This window comes from Camelus dromedarius, chromosome 7 (assembly GCF_036321535.1).
Source record: "Camelus dromedarius isolate mCamDro1 chromosome 7, mCamDro1.pat, whole genome shotgun sequence".
NCBI lineage: Eukaryota > Metazoa > Chordata > Mammalia > Artiodactyla > Camelidae > Camelus > Camelus dromedarius.
In genome coordinates, this window is record NC_087442.1 from 55,170,307 (window position 1) to 55,189,627 (window position 19,321).

General features: G+C 37.9%; 1 protein-coding gene across 8 annotated transcripts in view; it reads left to right on the plus strand.

Annotated features, from left to right (window-relative positions):
• The window catches only part of THSD7A (thrombospondin type 1 domain containing 7A), a 555,025-nt gene that overhangs the window by 191,548 nt on the left and 344,156 nt on the right, over nucleotides 1–19,321 (plus strand). For 6 of the 8 annotated variants that reach the window (XR_010381671.1, XM_064487540.1, XM_031454966.2 and 3 more), the window contains exon 4: nucleotides 3,010–3,255. The exons of 1 other annotated variant lie outside the window; for it this stretch is intronic. Coding sequence is in view for 6 of the 7 variants with exons in the window: in XM_064487540.1 (XP_064343610.1) it covers nucleotides 3,087–3,255 (169 nt within the window). In the remaining variant the exon portion in view is untranslated. Of the gene's footprint in view, nucleotides 1–2,170; nucleotides 3,256–19,321 lie in introns of those variants that run through there. One more of the 8 variants, XM_064487538.1, reaches the window with a different exon arrangement.

Below are 19,321 nucleotides of genomic sequence, written 5' to 3' on the forward strand. Positions count from 1 at the left end.
TACTAAAAAAAAATGCTTTGCATTTTTCATCCATTGGTTTGGAAACTTTTATAGCCCTGGCTCATTAATACTTGAACAGTTCTTCATGAAAAATGATGAACGATTTACTTCATGGCAGGCTGTGCAGATGGTCAATTTAATCTGCATCTTTGAGACTTCTCATGACTAAATTTTGACATCATGTCATTAAACATTTGTGTATTATTTATGTCATATTCTAGAAAACAAAGATTGCTGTCTTGCTATCTCTTGCCATCTATTAGTTTTATTGATAGGATTTATCTAACTGGACACTATAGCTTTCACAAAGGAACATGTGTCTGAATATATGTATCATTTCTGCCTCCTTAGAGACCCATACATTTTTGTCCTCAAGTGCATTAATGACATTGTTATAGAACAGATATGTGGCAGTGGTGGAGACAAATGTTTATATGACTTAGTTTCTGTAACCTTGTCCAGAGATGTCTTTACTGCTAACTAATTGTGCATGTATATGTATTTGGGTATGATCTTTAAGCTTTGTATACATTGAAATTAAAAGAAGGAAATCAGTTGTTGGCTAGTTTCAAACACTACAGCAGAACATTTACCCTAGTTGTGTACTTCAAATGGCAGCAAATTTTGACTTAGAAGTGGTCCCTGGTTCTTACATATAATGCTTTAAGTTACAGCTATAATATTTAAGCTCTTGACCAGTTGAGTCATTATTACACAACCATGGATAAATTTAAAAATTGGAATCTTAAATTTTCTTTTGACATTAATCTATGAAGTATAGCATCTGATGGCTTTTCATGTGATTAAGTAATTATCCTGTGTATCAAACTGTCCTAACTTGGCTCCTCTATCTTCTCTTATTTAATGAGTTTCTACTTGGTGAATTGATTTGGGACTTTACAAGAATGCTTAGAATGGGATGATATTAACAGAGTACTTGCAGTTTTAAATGCTCTCTGTGCCAGAGTTAGAGTTTATGGCCCTAACAGTAGCTGAAAAATAAAAACAAACAGGATAGGAAGACTCTGCCATTATATAGTGGTATTACAGAGGGTTCCCTAAGAGGACAGACTCAAGGAAGCCAAAGCAGGTCCTATTTTCTTCTTTGGTGCAGCTGTTGAAACAAGTGCTCCTCAAGGTGCTATGCATAAGTTATAATCAGACTTTTTTGTATTCCTTATCAGTCTATAGTCTTTTGATTGTTGCCTATTTTTTCACCAGTGAAGAAATAGTAATCCACACTAACTTATCTCTTCTAATCACAGACTCAGCAGAGCTAGGGCTCTCTGAGCTTTTAATTCCCTCTTAGAGGCCTAACAGAGTAGAAAGTAAACAAAGAGCAAATTTGCAACCTTCAACATTGCTAATTTCCTCTGATGTCACAATACTTAAGTAGGCAGGACCTGGGAATTATTTGATCAAACCTGCTTTTAATCTAATGCTTGCAGAAGGACTGTGTCTGGAATGATCTGTAAAATGACAGGCATCCCAGGAGAGTGCTTTATGGAAGGTTTCCTCTTTCAGAAACAGCAGTTTCCTTATTTTAAACTCTTGGGCTGGCTGTGTTGATGGAGTAAATTCATAAAGAATGGTTTTCCTGCTTTTTAAGTTTTGTTTTATTTGGCCAAATATTGCCAACCAGATGTGAATAGTTTGGGGGGTTTTTGTTTTTTGGGTTTTTTTTTTTTTTTTGGTTTTTTTGGCCCAGTTTTTAATTGGCTGAATGCCTTGGTATTATTTTAGCTTCACTAGGAAATGAATTAATAGAAGGTTATTATTGGGGAAAGGAGAGAAAGGGAAAGGACAAAAGCATTATCTGACTTCACACACATTCCTTTATTATTACTGGTTTAAGGAAGTGAAAACACAAAGAACAAAAGACCCCCCAAACCATTAAATTATATAAATTTTAAAGGCATTTTTCTATAGTAAATATTAAGAGAAATTAATGTCAAGGATTTTTAAGTAAAGAATTTATTAATTGGAAGATATCCAAATAAGGGAAAGTGAATTTGTTCTTTAATTTTACTCAGAACTGCATGGCTCCTTAAAGGTAGCATATTTTTGACAGTAGATAGAGGGATAGCACTTTTATTAACTTCATATCTGAAATATAATTTTATGATTAGTTTTTGTAAAATGTTATCTATGTAATTAGATGGCATTGTGAATACTTATTAATGCTAATTCAGTTTTAAAGGCTGTTAAAAGACTGCACTTTGATTTGTCACAGTAGATGAATACTGCTCATATTTTTATTGCTAGTGGATTACTTTAAAAAGAAAAGATTTTAAAAAGTGTTTAAGTGCATTTCGACACAAGTACAAATCCCTGCTGTTTTCCTATGTTCTTCATATCTGATTATAAATACTACTCCCCACATAAAGTAATTCAGAAGTGAGGACTTAAAAATAAATTATCAACACCGACGCTTTGTGTAAATAAATACATACTAAGAAGAACATGCCACTAGATCTAGCATTTGACTCTTTGGGTGACGATGAATTTCAATGCCTGTTATTTGTCATGCTGAAGCCTGTCGGGCGATGATTCTTTCTATTGGTGTATCCTTCCAAACATATTTCATCGCGCCATGTGCACGGGACTTCTTTGGACGAGTGTGTTGGACCTGGGTGCCCCTCTCCCAGTCGCTCGCCTCCTTTCTCGCCCTGGCGCTCTCGCCTCCCCCTGCCTGCAGCCCCCTCGCGCTCCGGTCGGCTCACGCCCCCCTCCTCTCTCTCCAGCTGGTGGCGGGGGCTGCGCTGCCTCCCAGACCTCGCGGACTTGCTCAGTCAGCTGCGGCCCCCTGCGGACGGCTGCCTCCCTCGCCGCTAGGACCTGCCACTCTGCGCGGAATGGCAGCGGCAGCAGCATCCCCGCCAGCGGCTGTGGCGGCGACAGCCACGGCCACCGCAGACGCTATTGTTCCCCGGTGTTAAACGCGTTTTCCCTCCTTTTCATCCTACACGAACAATAGCTGGGAAGAGCTTTGCTTTCTGTACTCCTTAGGAAGACGTTCCGAGGGGGAAGGAAGATTCCCTGCCGGCTGCGTCCCGGATCCGGACCCTGGAGCGGCTGCGGGCAGCATGGGGCTGCGAGCGAGGAGCTTGGCGTCCCGGAGCCCGGGCGCTGCGGGCCCGCGCCCGGCCGTCCTGCCGCTGCTGCTGCTGCTGCTGCTGCTGCTGCGCCCGGGCGCCCACGGGGCTGCGGCGCCGGGCGAGGCGGAGGCACCCACCCTCTATCTGTGGAAGACTGGTAAGTGGGACGGAGTTCCCCCTGCTTCCCATCTTCACATCTGGGTCCACATTACGAAACTGCTGTGCTTCGGGGGGGACCCCTGTGCTCCTTGGTGGCCCGGGTAGGCTGGTTCCTAAGGTAAAAAGTATGCTTCTTAGGAAGCAAATTAGGTCATGTCTGATGCTATTAGGAAAGAAAAACCTAACAACTAAAAAGCATTCGTGAGTCACTGGAATGATATTTCTCTCTCAAAGCGCCGTTGTTAATGAGGACAACCAACCAACACCACTTTCATAATTAAGTGCTGTATTTTTAACCTCTACGTTCTCATCCTGCTAGGACTTTATTAAATATATTTCTAGCAAAGAGCATGCAAACGTTTTAGTTCAGTCTTTATTCTGTGTTTAGGCAAACAGTTTAATCAGGGCCGTGATACTATGGATATAGAGTTGAATTTGTTAAGTATAGCTTATGTGGGACACGTGGAAAGAAGCCAAGTGAGGGCAGTTCTAACAGTTAAAGGCAAATGGGGCTCCAGTGAGCTGACTGAGACCTTGTGAAGCACAATTCTTAATGAGTGAGTTGCAGGATTTTTAAAATGTGCAATAAGGGTGATTAGGTTTAAACTTTTCCTGCCTTGACAATGTTTTTGCTTTGTTTTCAACCAATCAGCAAAAGCAGCAAGTAATTGTCTCTCAGAACCTCTTGGCAAAGTACTGGCTAGAGGTCCTGGTGGGGCACTGACAAGCAGGAAAACAATGCCAAATGAGGGATTACCACCCCCTCTCCAGTGGCTTCTTTCTCCTCTAAAGAATACTGAGAATTCTTCCGCAGACCTGAAACTTCATGTTTATAGGAAGAAAGTGGAAAACATTATTCCCATTGCCTGGGGCTAGGGATGAGTTAAGTTTCTTGGCAATGCCTAAACAGTAAGGAGAAGGATGCAGTAGAAAGGAGGGAAGGTATACATTCGTCACCGAATCTCGAACAAGTTAAAGAGAGTGGTTCTCTTTCCTGGCTTCAGCTGTCTGTAGCCCCCTGATGCGGAGACAGATCTGTTTACTTTACAATTACGCTGATACTCTGAATTTTTAAAGAAGTTACATCTGTCTAGCAACTTAGTGAGGCTATTGAACAGAAATTTATTTAAAGTCAGAGTACATAATTTGACTCAGAATGTTGCATGAAATAGCACATACACATTGAGAAAAGCCATTTGGATATTAGTGTTAGCCATTCTTGTTAACACTCGCCATTTAAAGATCTGTTGATTAGTGGATGCAGATGAAATAATTTATTTCAATTTAAAATAAAGAGTTGAAGATCTGTAATTTAGCTAAAGCTAAAGTCATAACAACAGATACTAATCAAATTATAATTTACTGTTGGATAGTATTATTTGGATGTTTGATTGGAGCTTCTCAAGTAAGTTAAATGTTGGACAAAATAGTACCTGCTCTCCTGAAATTTGTACCATTAAAGTAACAAGAGCCAACTAGTAATTCAGGTCGAAGAAGAGTCTAGGCAACATTCACTGTGCAGTATCTGAGATGCCAATATATGTCAACATAAATGTCATGGTGAGGACACTAGCCAATAAACAGTTCAGAATAGTGGAAAGCTCTCAGGAGCAAGGATATGGAGACCTTGGTTCCAGTGCCAGTTCCAACTATTGATCACTGTAGGATTACTAACAGATCACTTAACTTTTGATCACCCCGTTTACTCAGCTGCCTGTGATTGTGACCCTTTCCTGAGTATTCATAGTGCTAAGAAGATGAAATGAGTGAGTTATGAGAAAGTAATATGTAAACTTCAGAGTTATGTCCATGTGCAAATATAAGCTAGTATGATGAGGAGGATAACCTCTTTTTTGGTGATCCTTGGTTTGGTGAAAACAATGGTGAATTAAACTGGAGAGCAAAATAATGACCTCTCGATTTTTTTTTTCCATAGGGAGAGGAGACTTTACCATATCTATATAAAAAAAACCCTGAAAGTAGCTACCAGAAGAAATTGGAATATTTAAAGGAGAGGGATACACTGTAAATGAAAATATAGAGATAACAGAATCATAAAAGGCATGAATAAAGAGGCAAGAAGAGACTTGGGAGAGAAAATGAAGTGAGATAGTCCAAGATGTTCATTCCAGTGGGATAGTGGAGCAGATCATTTTGAATCACATTATTGGTGAGATCATTGAACTAAAATGATGTAGTGAAAGGTACACTGGATGAGGAGATGAGAGAGGAACCCTAACTGTGTTTATCACTTTGCAAGCTATAGAACATTGGCAGAGTCATTTAATGACTTTAGTTCTCTGCTTCCTATTTTGTAATATTCATTGGTTAGAAAAGATAATATTTAAAGACCTTTTCAACCCTCAAGTGCCTTCATATGTATATGCACATATGCACATACACACACCATAAACACATGTATGCCTATATACATATACATAGTGTATTAAGCTGGGTATATGCATATAGTGTATACCTTTATGTAATAGATAAGGTTTATGATACATAATATATGATATATGATAAATGCTATATGAAAATTTAATGCATAAGGTATATTATATGAAAGTTTTAGTAAGTCAGTTGACAAAGAGTTGTTGAGGACTCACTGTGTGACTTATATGAAGTCATTGTGGTAGAGGGTGACTAGGATATTGTCATCCCTGCCCTCAACAAAGTCCCAATTGAACTATACTGTAAGTACACAGCAATTACAGTGTGGCATACCATACTCATGAACAAAACACTATGAGAGCAGAGAGATCTTGTAGCTGATAAAGGGAAGAAGTAAAAATAAAAGACATGACAACATTCCTAGGTCTTAGAAGCTCAAGTCCAGGGTTTTTTTGTGGGAATGAATGGATTTAATGCTGATGAGATGAGTTGGGCCAGATTGTAAGAAAACTTACAAACTCTGGTAAAGATATTGGAGTCTAACCTATAAGCTGGTAGAAGTCATTGGAAGCTTAGAACAGAGGACTGACATATTCTTTCCCCAGAATGAAGAGAGAATTACAGATGCTGGGAGGTGGGACTGAGAGACGAAGGGGAGCAAAACCAGGACCATGGCAGTTAGACTGAAGGATGAGTAAAGGAGGGCTCAGGGTCACATTACAGAAGCGTTACCTCAGGTTTAGAGCACAGAGGACACATTGTCTGCCAAGGAAGAGAGGAACGAATGCCATCGCCATTATGTCTGCACAGTTACTTGATTGAGACAGAAGATGTGAAAGAAGGAAGAGCAGGTTTCTTGGGGTGGGAGGAGAAGAATATCAATTTAATTCAGATATACTGAACTTCAGGTAGCAGTACTCCATTCAGCTAATGGGAAAATTCGTGAGTGGTTGGGTAGCTTAAGAGACAGTATTAGGCTAATTGGACCTCAGTAAATGTATGATACTTCAAGGCATGGCCATGAGAAGGATCATTAAAAGAGGGAAAATACTGAAAAGAGGTGCCAGGATACTTCACAGAGAATATTGAGATTGAAAGAGCCACTAGAGGAGAGAAACTAGTGAAGCAGCCTGAGAAAGTGTGGTTAGAACATGTCTGAAGAAAATGCCAATATATGCTAAGTAGAAGAAGATATCTTACGAAGGGGATGGTGGCAAAAAGTGTAACATTTTCAAAAGACTGGAAAGGAAACCTGAAATACTTCAGAAAAGATCAAGTAAGAGGAGGAATTGATAAGGTAATTAACAGTGTTTTGACTTTTTAAGTAGAGTGATAGAGACAGAAACTTGGTTGAATAATAAACCAATGGTAGAGAAGTTTAGTATTGATAAAGTGCATAACCAAGTGGTACTTAAGTCTCTTGACTACACTTTTGTTGTTTTCAATAGAGAAAACTCAAAAATATAAGATATGAAAGTTATTAATTAAAATATTAAAGTTAATGTTGTAATAGTTTTGTCTTGGTCATTTGAAAGGTAACTTGTCTTTCTTTGAATACTTGAAAAACATATTTCATCCTTGCAGAGTTAAAGCACTTACATAATTGGAAGATGAATAATTACTGTTACTGATAAGTAGTAGATGGTTTTTCACTTTTTAATATTCCAGAATATGAAATTGTTTCAGTAATAATTATGGCTAATTATATTCACCTGGCAATTCCAAATTAAGAGTATCAGTGCTTTGAACAAAATGTGATTGACGTAACATGAGTCAGGCAGAAAATAGTGAATACATCCAACTTTTATCAACTTCTGTCATAGAGATATACCTTCAAAAAGGTCTTAATGAAGTAATTTTATTTTTATAATAATGAAAATTACATTAAAATCCAGAAAACAGGTACACACTAGCCATTTTTCAGAATCAGGTGATAAGGTATTTACAGTTATGAGTTTTCTCTAAAGGAAATTACTTCTTATGTTAAATACCTTTGACCTGAGTTCATCCAATGAAAGACAGCACTATTAATGACAAACACTGTGTCCTTTACTTAGTTAATTTCTTGTAAAATAACCCCTTGGTTTCTCAGTTTGAAAGAAAATCAAGAGTTACCATTTTCTTTTTCTTTCATGTACTTGTACTAATATAGAAATTCTGCAGTGTATATGGAAAAATATCCATCCTAATCCTAACATTTGTTAAATAACAGAGGAGAGAGGGAGGTCATTCCAGGTTGCAGAACATAAGGATGGCAGTGTCCTTAAAAAAAAAAAGCGAATTGCTATTTTAAAAACTTCAGTTGTGCTTACAATTTGTCTTGATTTGGAATGTGACACAGTTTGCTCATTAAGTGAGGAATGGAGATGGAGCAAAGATAGGAGTGGACAGTGTGTGGGCATCAATATCAATTAATCTGGAACAACATGGATCGAAATATTTTAACCATGGTACCTATGAAATTACTTCATCTCCCTGAATCTTTTTCTTTCATCTCCAATATGAATAAATATGTATTCTGTAGCGGTTTTTGAGGATTAAATATGGTAACATATGTAATGTACTAGTAGAGTGCTTGATACATATTAGGACTTTAGTAACTGATAGCTTATATTATTGCTATTATTCTGTTGTGTAATACAGTGGCTACTTAACTTTGTGACCTAGAGCAACTCCAGTAGTGTGCATTAGCCTTCTCTAGAGCATCTTTTTTTTTTTCCTTCTGTAAAAGTACTGGAAATTGCAAATTGACACAGTTATAATGCTAGATACTCCAACAAATGATAAGGGAGACAGCATTGTGGAGTGGAAAGAGCATACGTAGACTTTGGGATCTGACAAACCACTGTTTAAATCTTGCCTCTTCCTGTTGGTCAAGTTACTTAAATTCTCTGACTTTATCTTCTCACCTTAGAATGGTGACAGGAGTTCTGAAGCAAGAGGGCATTTGTGAAGTTTTAACAGATAATATGTAGAAAGTGTCTAGCACAGTGCCTTAAATATAGTAGACATTTTAAAAAATGTTAGTTCTCTTTCCATTCACTATCTTTTCCTCTCTTAAAAATGATACAACTTTCAGGAATTTTGCTGATCCAACACATTTATCTGTTTTTTCTAACGAAGGGACACCAGGAAAAGCAAAACAAATGTAAAAAGAGAAGTTATTTTATTGTAGGCTTGTCTTTATTATTATTATTAATTGGGCACCTAAACATACACAGCATGGACTAAACACAGTCAAAATATTTTGAACAGGAAATTCAGGGTGAATCATGTAAATCAAATTTCTTATACTTCACTTTGCATTGTGTCTCAGGATTTCTCAAGAATCTGAAATTTCGCATTCTTGCAGTTAACATTGTCACCGAGGCCTTCCAAAATTGTTTGTGGTTAATGATTTGTTTCACATCTTAGGTAATGTATTTAAATACATTTTTGACAGCGACAGTTTGTCTTGTTTTCCTACCCTTCTTTCTTGGCATACATAGTATAGTTAGTGCTCAGAATTGATTAAAAGCTTATCGATTATTTGGTGCAAAAAGTCAAATGCTTAGGTGGTTTCGTGAAGCTTTAATAGCTGAATGGACTGTGATAACAAATATCACTCCACAAATTAGAGGTAGCTACCTGGTTTGCAAAATAGTGAAAGCCCTGGTCAGGAGGAGGTTGTGCTGTAGAGCAGCACATACCCTGGTCCCTTTCTACCAATTATTGCTGGCCTGATGGTGGTGGGATGAGATGTGGACATTCTCATCAGGTTATTGGGTGAAGTAGGGTATGCTTTGGGTCCTTTTAGGAGGAAATGATTTAAGTTCGATTGGTGACACTGGACAGTGGGATCTCTCTGGAAAGGGGGAGAGTGGAAGCCTCCAGGCTTCTCATATGAAGGCATATTAGAGTAGTCCTTCATGACAAGCATTGTGCAAGTGGCATCTGGGAAGATGCATCTTCCCTACCCCAAGAACACCATTAAGTGTGAGTTAGGAGTGTCAGTGAGTCATAAGGTAGAGATTTTTCCTAATTTTCCTCTTCACAACTTTACGCTTGACACTTTAGAGTGCATTAAAATGATGAAAAACAGTGGAATTTGCATTGAATCCCAGGGTACCCAAGCAGTAAGAAAAGTGATCCTGTTTAGAGGAAGTGATACAACATTTAAAAACAACCCAATAAGGAAAGAGCAGGGGAAACATGGTGTCACCTAAAATAGTGATACATCATGGAACTAACTAAGAGGATGTCCTCTCATAGTCCAGAGAACTACTGAGCCAGTTGGTGTTTTATATAACTTACCATGTGAAATCATAATCTCTGGGATGTCATTTTATTGGTTCTGTATTATTGTATCAAAGTTACACTATGAGAAAAAAATGAAATAAGGGCAGATGGGAAAAAAAACCACAAATACACTCCTTTACATGGACAATAATATTCAAATGGCACATGTAATAGAGAAATGTTCGGCAGGACTGTTGCTCCAGGAGACAGGGAGATGGTCCACATAGAAGGAGTGACATCAGTAAATTTAGTAGAAGCCATGTATGCATGACTACTGAAGCTTGGGGGGAAAGTAAGACATTATAAGAGAACAACAAAACAAGGAGAGAAAAGGGAAAACAGGCAAATCATCTGTATTGTTTTAAAAATTTATTTTTAATAGGCTCTATTTTTGAGCAGTTTTAGGTTTACAGAAAATTAAGGGCAAAGTATAGCGTTCCTATATACCCCCTCATTCTCACCCCAATTCTCCCTGGTATTCATGTCTCACATTAGTGTGGTACATTTATTATAATTAATGAACCAATATTGATACATTATTATTAATTGAAGTCCATTATTTATATTAGGGTTCGCTCTAATGTGTATTCTCTAGTTTTGGACAAATACATGGTGACATGTATCCACCCTACATGTTACTGACCATTACAGTATCGTACAGAGTAGTTTCACTGTCCTCAGTGTCCTCCGTGCTTCACCTCTTCACCCCTACATCTGTCCCTCTCTCCCCACAAATTTCTGGTAACCACTGATCTTTTTACTCTCTCCATACTTGTGATTTTTCACGGATGTCATACACTTGGAATCATAAAGTATGCAGCCCTTTCAGATTAGTTTTATTCTTTCTCAACATGTACATTTAAGTTCCTCCATGTCTTTTTATGGCTTGATAGCTCATTTCTTTTTATCATTGAATAACAAACATCCCATTGTATGGATATAGCAGTTTGTCCACTTACCTATTGAAGGACATCTTGGTTGCTTCCAAGTTTTGGCAGTTATGAATAAAGCTGCTGTAAACATCCATGCGCATGTTTTTGTGTGGACCTAAGTTTTTGACTCCTGTGGGTAAACACCAAGGAGTGTGATTGCTGGATCGTAAAAGAGTATGTTTAGTTTTGTAAAGAACTGCCAAACTGTCTTCCAAACTATACATTTTGCTTCCCCCCAGCAATGAATGAAAATTCTTACTGCTCTACATTCTCGCCACTGTTGTGTTTTGCATTTTAGCTATTTTAGCAGATGTGCAGTTGTGTTTTGTTGTTGGTTTAATTAGCTGTTCTGTAATAACATAAGATGTTGAACACTGTCTTTTCATCTTCTTACTTCTCATTTGTGTGTCTTCTCTGGTAAGGAGAGGTGAAGATCTGCATTCTTTTCATCATATGAGTGAGTAGTAAGGGTGGGTAGAACTCTTAGGTGGCAGAGTCCAAGGTCTCAACCCAACCTGGGCTGCACATACCCCACTTCTTGTTGCCCTGATGGTATGACCTACACTACACACAATTATTTATGTAAAGAGAAAACCTACTTGGAAATTAAGTAAAGAGTGAAGAATACGTGGAGATGGGCCTACACGTGGCCTAGTTTGTTACACTTTGAGGGGAAGACGTCAGGAGAGAGTTTGGGAGTGATGAACAATACACTGAAAGCGAAGGAAATTTCCTGGTGTATTAAAGGTTAAATTGAGCCTATAAGCTTGTGAAATTCTCAAGGACACTATGAATGTGCTTGTATCTCTAGCTGACTCTGTTCTGGTTAATAAATGCACATAGCTGCATATCCGTTTTCCCCTATTCTTGCTGAGGAAGCCGTGGGCTGGCAGAAAGTTGAGGCACAGTATCCTTCTGAACTTCCAGGAAACAGTGCAAGTCCACTGTCCTGAACCCCTGGTAAGTTGACCTGGGAACTAAGTTGTTAAGGCAGCCTGCTACTTAGATTGTTCCCATAGACCTTTTTATGAACATGAGGTGCTGAGCATCCCCACAATAAGGGGGTCATAGGACAGTGACTCAGAAGTGGATCGTTAGTGTGCACAGGGGTAGAAATACAGCCCCCAGAGTAGCTAGCTTAGAACTGTAGAGACAGCTTGATAGAAAATTAGTTTTCCCAAGCAAATATATCAGCCACAGGCATGGATTATGTGGTTGGAATAATTTAGTTTACTGTATATGGCTAATGCAGGACTTTCTAATAATGCTACAGTCTGGATAGAAAGTTATCCTTTGGATTACTATAGCAGTAGCAGTGACAGGACATTGTGAGTTTTGTAGATGGATATGTTTGCGGGTATGTTCTCTAACCTGCAAAAGAATGGCATCAGCGCACAAATAGTGCCTATTTGAGTTCCACTATTTCAGTATTGTGTTTGATTTTCTCTACTGAAATCAGAAAGTGCAACTGTAAATGTCGGAGGAATTCACTGTATTCAGGTACTTCTTGACAGTGAAAGAGAATGGTTGCAAAGACTTACACCCATAACTTGAAAGAATCACTGATTACTAAGTAGTTAAAGAAATATGTATTTGTGTGCAGTTGCATGTGTGTGTAATAAATGAGATGTTTAAGAAGAGGCTTTTGAGCCGGACAGACATGAATCTTGACCTAATTCTGTAATTTATTAAGAATATGATCTCTAATCTCTCTGTGTCTCTTGTTCCTCAGACATACCATAGGTATGATGTTAATATCTACCTCTCCAGGTTATTTTAAAGATAAGTTGAATTAAACCTGTAGTGCACTTAGTGCCTGGCACACATTAGTGCTCAGTAAATGTCTCTTAGTACAGTCCTGGTATGAGCTGCAAATGCCTCCTCTCTGGGATAGAGGTTGTTTCCTGGATCTGTCTGCAGCCTTTCCTTCAGTTTGATTATTCTTTGTTCTTGGGTCTGTATTTGCATCTCCAGCTTCTCTGCAGCTGACATTGGTTTGCTTTCTACCTGCTGTCGAAGCCAGCAGCATAGTTGCGAAGGCCTCAGCTTTGCTGATTGCAGAGTCATTCGAAGTTGCTTTAAAACAGAGACTTTCCGCCTTAGTGTTTTATTTTTACTCGTGACGTTGCAGAGCTTTGCCATGCAGGGAATGCCGGAGGTGTGACTTTTTAAGTGGGACAGTGCGTTCCAAAATTGCTTGTGTGGAAACACCTAAGAATATTCTTGGCAAGACTTCCCTGGTCTGTGATGCTGTGAGTGAGAGGGTATAGGAAAAGTACAGGGAATGCTGATGCTTCATCTCTCAGAGTCCTCTTTTCTCTCCTATAGCTCATTTTCTCTCTCTCCCTCTCTCTATATTTCCCCTTCCCTCTGTATGTAAACATACTTGAATGTGTCATCTCTCTATATACCCTCCTTACACCTCAGTATATGTGGTTCAGAATCCTTTGAAGGAAACTATTGTTTTTCAACTTGGAGGAGAGAGTTATGCAGCAGTTTCATGCTCATTACAACCTGTTTATCTGTACATACTCTAAAATTTATGTAGCATTTGTAAACTTGTGATAGATTTAGAATAATAATTTAGTGCATATGTATAATATATACATACCTAGGTGCATAAATGCATGTGACATACATGCATATGCAAGTAGCAGTCATTTATGGGTAAATGACTGCACAGAACTTCAGAATTTATCTGGCATTGTGGAAGTTATTATACCTCCTCAAATATGTTTTGTATCTGGTATTTATAGAGGTGACTTTTTAAAATGTGTGCAGTTATGAATACTTTTCACTAAAAGGTTAATTACAGAAAAATTTGTGTTAAAATCTTATTTTAGAAAGTTTTATGCCAGTTTAATATTCATCAAGCGCCTGCTCACATAAAAGATCTTGTTATACAAGTCCTTGCATCACCTCCCACTAACATAGCTTTTATTTTAAGATACTTTTTATGTCTAACCATCCTCTTGCGTTTGCCACTCAGGTACCTGAACAGTGTCTTCAAACTGCAGTGCCTGCATGAATTTCCCAGAAGTGCTTCTCTTCCAATAGCATTGCCTGCCAGCATATCCATAGGCGTCATTCATACAAGATACTGCTTGTAAATAGTTTACATTGATTGTGACATCATTCAGGCAGTACTGCTAACAGTCCCAGGTGGAATGATATGGAGTAACTGTTGTTTTATTCTGTGTATGTGTGTGTGTGTGTGTGTGTGTGTGTGTGTGTGTGTGTGTGTGTGTGTGTGTGTAATATGTGTTATACATGATGTATTCTTTTTTCTAAAGGAAATATAGTTCATTCAGAGCCACTTCATTACACAACTTCAGGGACTCCAGTCACAGTAAAAAACATAAAATAAGTGACCTTTTTCTTCATTAGTTTGTCAGTCAGGCTCAATGAACTAAAACTGGCAGGTGCTTAGTGCCTATTTTATGTCAAGCTCTGTATTAGGTTCTGAGCGGCAGACGTCAACAGCACAAGGACCCATCCCTTTTGAAGTCTTCTGTCATGTGTAAATAAGTAATTACCGCCTAGCAAACTTACTACAAAAACAGAAGCATATATAGATATAGCAGAACAGAAAACAGGATTATCTTTCAGGAGACAGGGGAGAGAAGATTTCATAATACATAAGTTTGAAAAATAAAAAGTTTACAACATGGACCAAGGCAATAGAGAGACAGAATTCCAGGCAAAGGGGAACAGTTGTGAAGAAATTAAATGACATACGTGTCCAGGGTCAGCCAGAAGTTCTTAGGCAAGAGGAGAAAGCGGGGAGTGAGTTGGGGTAGAAAGACAGGTGTGTGTGTGTGAAGGGTGTGTGAGGACTGCACTGAGCAGGCATTTAATAAGGAGCCTTTGTTTGCTGTTGTTTGACTTATGGAACCTAGGAGCCCAACTTTCTTCAGATTGATAAAATATTACTAAGAATGAAAGAATGTATTTGCAACTCTTAAATCCTATGTGAATTTATGAATTTTAGAAGACTGTTAATTGTGTAAGTAAAACTACTACAGTTCTCTGTGCAAACTGTGAGAAATACTGTCTTCAAGTAATGCCAGTTAAACACAGTTACTTCAAGAGTGGAGTATCCTTTCAGGTTTATGTATAAGGGTGACCTAGTATTTTATTTTTTCTGCTCCAGTTTTGATTAGACTGGTGTTAAAATGAATAAACCTGAAATCTATATACTGTTTCCCAGGTAGGGTCAGTGACAGAGAAGATAAATGAAGTGGACCAGGCATGGTATAAAGTCTGGTTGTACTCACCCTTCTCTTTGTGGACTTGGTTACTTAAAGAAGCAATACCACTCCTTACCCAACTGTGGGTTTGTTACTTGCCATCATTTAGAGACGGGGTTCAATTAAAAAAACCCTATTAAGGGACAACAGTGTTGGCCACATACAGTATCTGGTGAGCCAAAGCTGAAGTAAGGGGGCACTGGTTTGTTAGACAATCATTTCAGGTCTTGATAAATCTGAAGCTTAAACATAGGGTGGAAAAGATATTTTAAAAATACCTTTTTGAATTTGAGAGCGTGATTTACGTGAGAATGTACATATCTCCAAAATCAGAACTTGAACAGTCCTGTTTGCAGCCAGCACCCGCATTTCCCTCCACTTCCCTACACGCTGTGCTTGGTTAGCTCTCAGTAGTTAGCGGGCCCTGTGGCGTGAGAGGAGCCAGTAGGAGCAAGGCATCTGCTGCCCTGAGCTGATGCATGTAATCCTAGAAATGCAGCAGAGATCGTAGGGTTCAATGGCTCTATAAAGCAGCTTCTTCTGACAGTTTGTAGTGGTGACTACACATCTCTAATAGGAGAGTCATCAGATAGATTTCGATTTATGGAATCAAATAATTCACCAGGAAAGCTTTGACTGCTGCTAAGATACATTTGTCTCCCTGTCTCTTACTGCAATATTTAATAGAACTTCTTCAGTCCCCTTGGCTTGTTTTATAAGAGAACTGGCTTTGAATGGCTTCAGCTGTGAAAATACCACAGGAAGAGAATGAATATTTTAGAGCAGACTAGGTGGTCTTTCAGCCTTGGTTGATCAAGCGTTGCAGCAGCGTGGGCGTCGTCATGTCCCAAACCACGCTGGGAGTTTCTAGAGCTTTCAAGATCATGCTTCTCAAAGTGATTTTCTGTCTTGATAGACTCATCCACAAGCTAAATCCATTCGATTATTTAATGACAAATATGAAAATTAGAGGAAAGACTCACTCTCATTCTGTGTCATTGTAGATGAGATGAATTGCCTTTATTGGCCATATACTGAATATTAGAATTGCTGTCACAGAGCCATTTTTTAACAGTGTTATTAGATATAATTCAAATTCCATGCAATTCACCTGTCTAAAATGTACAATTCAGTGGCTTTTTGTGTATGGACAGAGTTGTGTATCCATCACCACACTCAGTTTTAGAACATTTTCATTACTCCAAAAGGAAATCCTGTACCTCTCAGCCATTGCCCCCAGACTCCCATCCTTTTCTGTCAGGCCCAGCCCCAGGCAAGTTTTAATCTACTTTTCAGTTTTGTGGATTTGCCTCTTCTGGACATTTTATATAGATAGAATCAGACCTTATGTGATCTTTTGTGACTGGATTCCTTTACTTAGCATATTCTCAGGGTTCATCCATGTTGTAGTATCTTTCGGTACTTCGTTTCTTTTTATTGCTAAATAATACTCCATTTGCATGGACATACCACATTTTACTTATCCATCCATCAGTCGGTGGATATTTGGGTTGTTTCCACTTTGGGACAAGAATGTATACTGCTTCTGTGAACATTCATATGCAAATTTTGGTGTGGGCAAAGTGATACCTCAGAGATACTAATGAAAAATTGGAATGTTAGTGCATTTTAGAACTTGCCCATTTGGGTTTTACAGCTTCATGGATGTAATAACAAGACCTACTTGTACTCTACAATTCTCCAGGTGCTCATACTCACCTGTCCTTTTACTAAGTTCTCACAATTTCTTTATTAATATAGGACAAGAATTAATGCCCTTCTCTTAAAATGAAAGAGTCAATCCAGGTACCTGAGGGTAAGTGATTTGACCCAGAGCATACTCTTAGTATAACACTAGCAGCCAGGACAAATATCTTGTCTTTTGCTCTGACACAGACAAAAATAAAAACTTTATACAAAATATACTCCTGATATTTTAATTGAAGAGGCAACAGTCAGGGGAAATACTCTTTGGTTGTGTGAAGAATAAGCTTCAAATATTTAAATTAGCATTATATAGTATAAATGCTAGACAACAACAGAAATTTAGCTTTAATATTTTCAGACAAGGATAGGGAGATACAGTGATTATAGACTTGTACTTTGGTAACTATTTTGACTAGTACTTTGAGCATTTGACAGTGTTCTTGAGAATTTTTTTAACATTTTTTTATTGAGTTATACTCATTTTACACTGTGTGAAATTCCAGTGTAGAGCACAATTTTTCAGTTATACATGAACATACATATATTCATTGTCAGATTTTTTTTTTTTTTGCTGTGAGCTACCACAAGATCTTATATATATTTCCCTGTGCTATACAGTATAATCTTGTTTATCTATTCTGCATATGCCTGTCAGTATCTACAAATTTTGAAATCCCAGTCTCTCCGTTACCACCCTCTGCCCCCTTGGGCAGAGTCTGTGAGTCTGTTTCTGTTTTGTATTTATGTTCTTTTTTTTTTTTTTTTTAAGATTCCACATATGAGCAATCTTATATGATATTTTTCTTTCTTTTTCTGGTTTACTTCACTTAGAATGACATTCTCCAGGGGCATCCATGTTGTTGCAAATGTGTTATGTTGTCATTTTTATGGCTGAATAGTATTCCACTGTATAAATTTACCACATCTTCTTTATCCAGTCATCTGTTGATGGACATTTAGGCTCTTTCCATGTCTTGGCTGTTGTAAATAGTGCTGCTATGAACATTGGGGTGCAGGTGTCTTTTTGAAGTAGGGTTCCTTCTGGGTATATGCTCAGGAGCAGGATGTTCTTGAGATTTTAACATTTACTCTCATAGTTTTTTTCAAGTTTTGTGACACAGAATGATGATCTGTTTGGGCAAATATATTGCCCTATAATCAAACGTAAAAATATTCTCATATTGTTCCATGATGCAGTGAATCTTAACATTGAAAAGTATGAACTGCTGCTTTAAGTCATAACTCAATATTTAGTTTCAGTATATTGATGTTATCCTTTTTTCATTCCTCCTTTTTTTAGAGTGTTATATAGATTTAAACTGTAGATTTTCTTGCCAGTGTAACACAGGAGTTTACCATACACAACATCCCAAGTCCTTTTACATATTTCCCAAAATACTCCACAGAACTTCTCTCTCTCTGTCTGTGTCTGTCTGTCTGTCTGTCTCTCTCTGTCGTGCGCATTTACATGTAATCTCCTTTACCTCTCTCCTATGCAGTCTCAGGTTTCTTTCGCTCTCTCCTTAAAGTTCTCTTTACTGCTAGGGTCTTCCTGTCCCTTCTCTCCAATTCCTTTCCATTGTAGCTTAAGGAAACCAAACATTAGTGATTTGATTTATATTATATTATGCAAAATATACTTAACCTGTTATAAAAGTATCACAGTTTGTATTTTTTCTTTAAGGAGTAAAGATTCACCTTTAAAATTGATGTTTTCTTGGCATTCATTTAATACAATAGAAAATAAAGTGTTACACTGAAAAAATTTTGTCTGACCATCTGTGTTGTGTTTTGGTACAGTATTGTACTCTCCCTTTAATTACAGGGAATCATTTTCCAAGTATATAAACTGATACAATTTCTTGAATAGGGATATTACTGACAGTAGAAATGCTGACTTGTAGTATCAATAATATCCCTAGAGACTTGCATTCCAGCTGTAGTTTTCCATTTCTGTTCTTCCCAGAAAGAGACAAAGTGAAAACCTGCTGGCATCATTGTATTTGTCTGCAGGCAGCTAAGCTATATTATTTTCATTGTGGCCTACTGTATGGGATGCAGCTGTGAAATGAGCTAGAATGTATTGTTGAAAGTAAAAACTTGTGTAAATTTATTCAAATGAAGTTCTTTGCCAACATCACAGTAAATAGGCTTTGGAAACACTCCCATTCTGTCTCTTGTACTTTAAAAATGACTTTTCTGAAGGTACTGTATATCTTAGGACACGTGATGAAAGAGATGAAAATTAGGACTGTAAGTATTCAGGGATTTATGTGGTAGGTGTCTCCTACCACCAGTGTGATAGGATTTTTAATTTGAATTCAGATCTGTGTTTGTCTCTTTCTAAATATTCGACCAATATCAAAAGCCCCTCTTGACAAAGTGAATGATTAACTTTTCCTAAGTATATCATGAGTACATTGTAGAAGCATTTTACTCTCCAAGTATAAAGTATCCAACCAGATGGGAGTTTTACTTGGTGGAAAACGTGGTGTATTCTTTC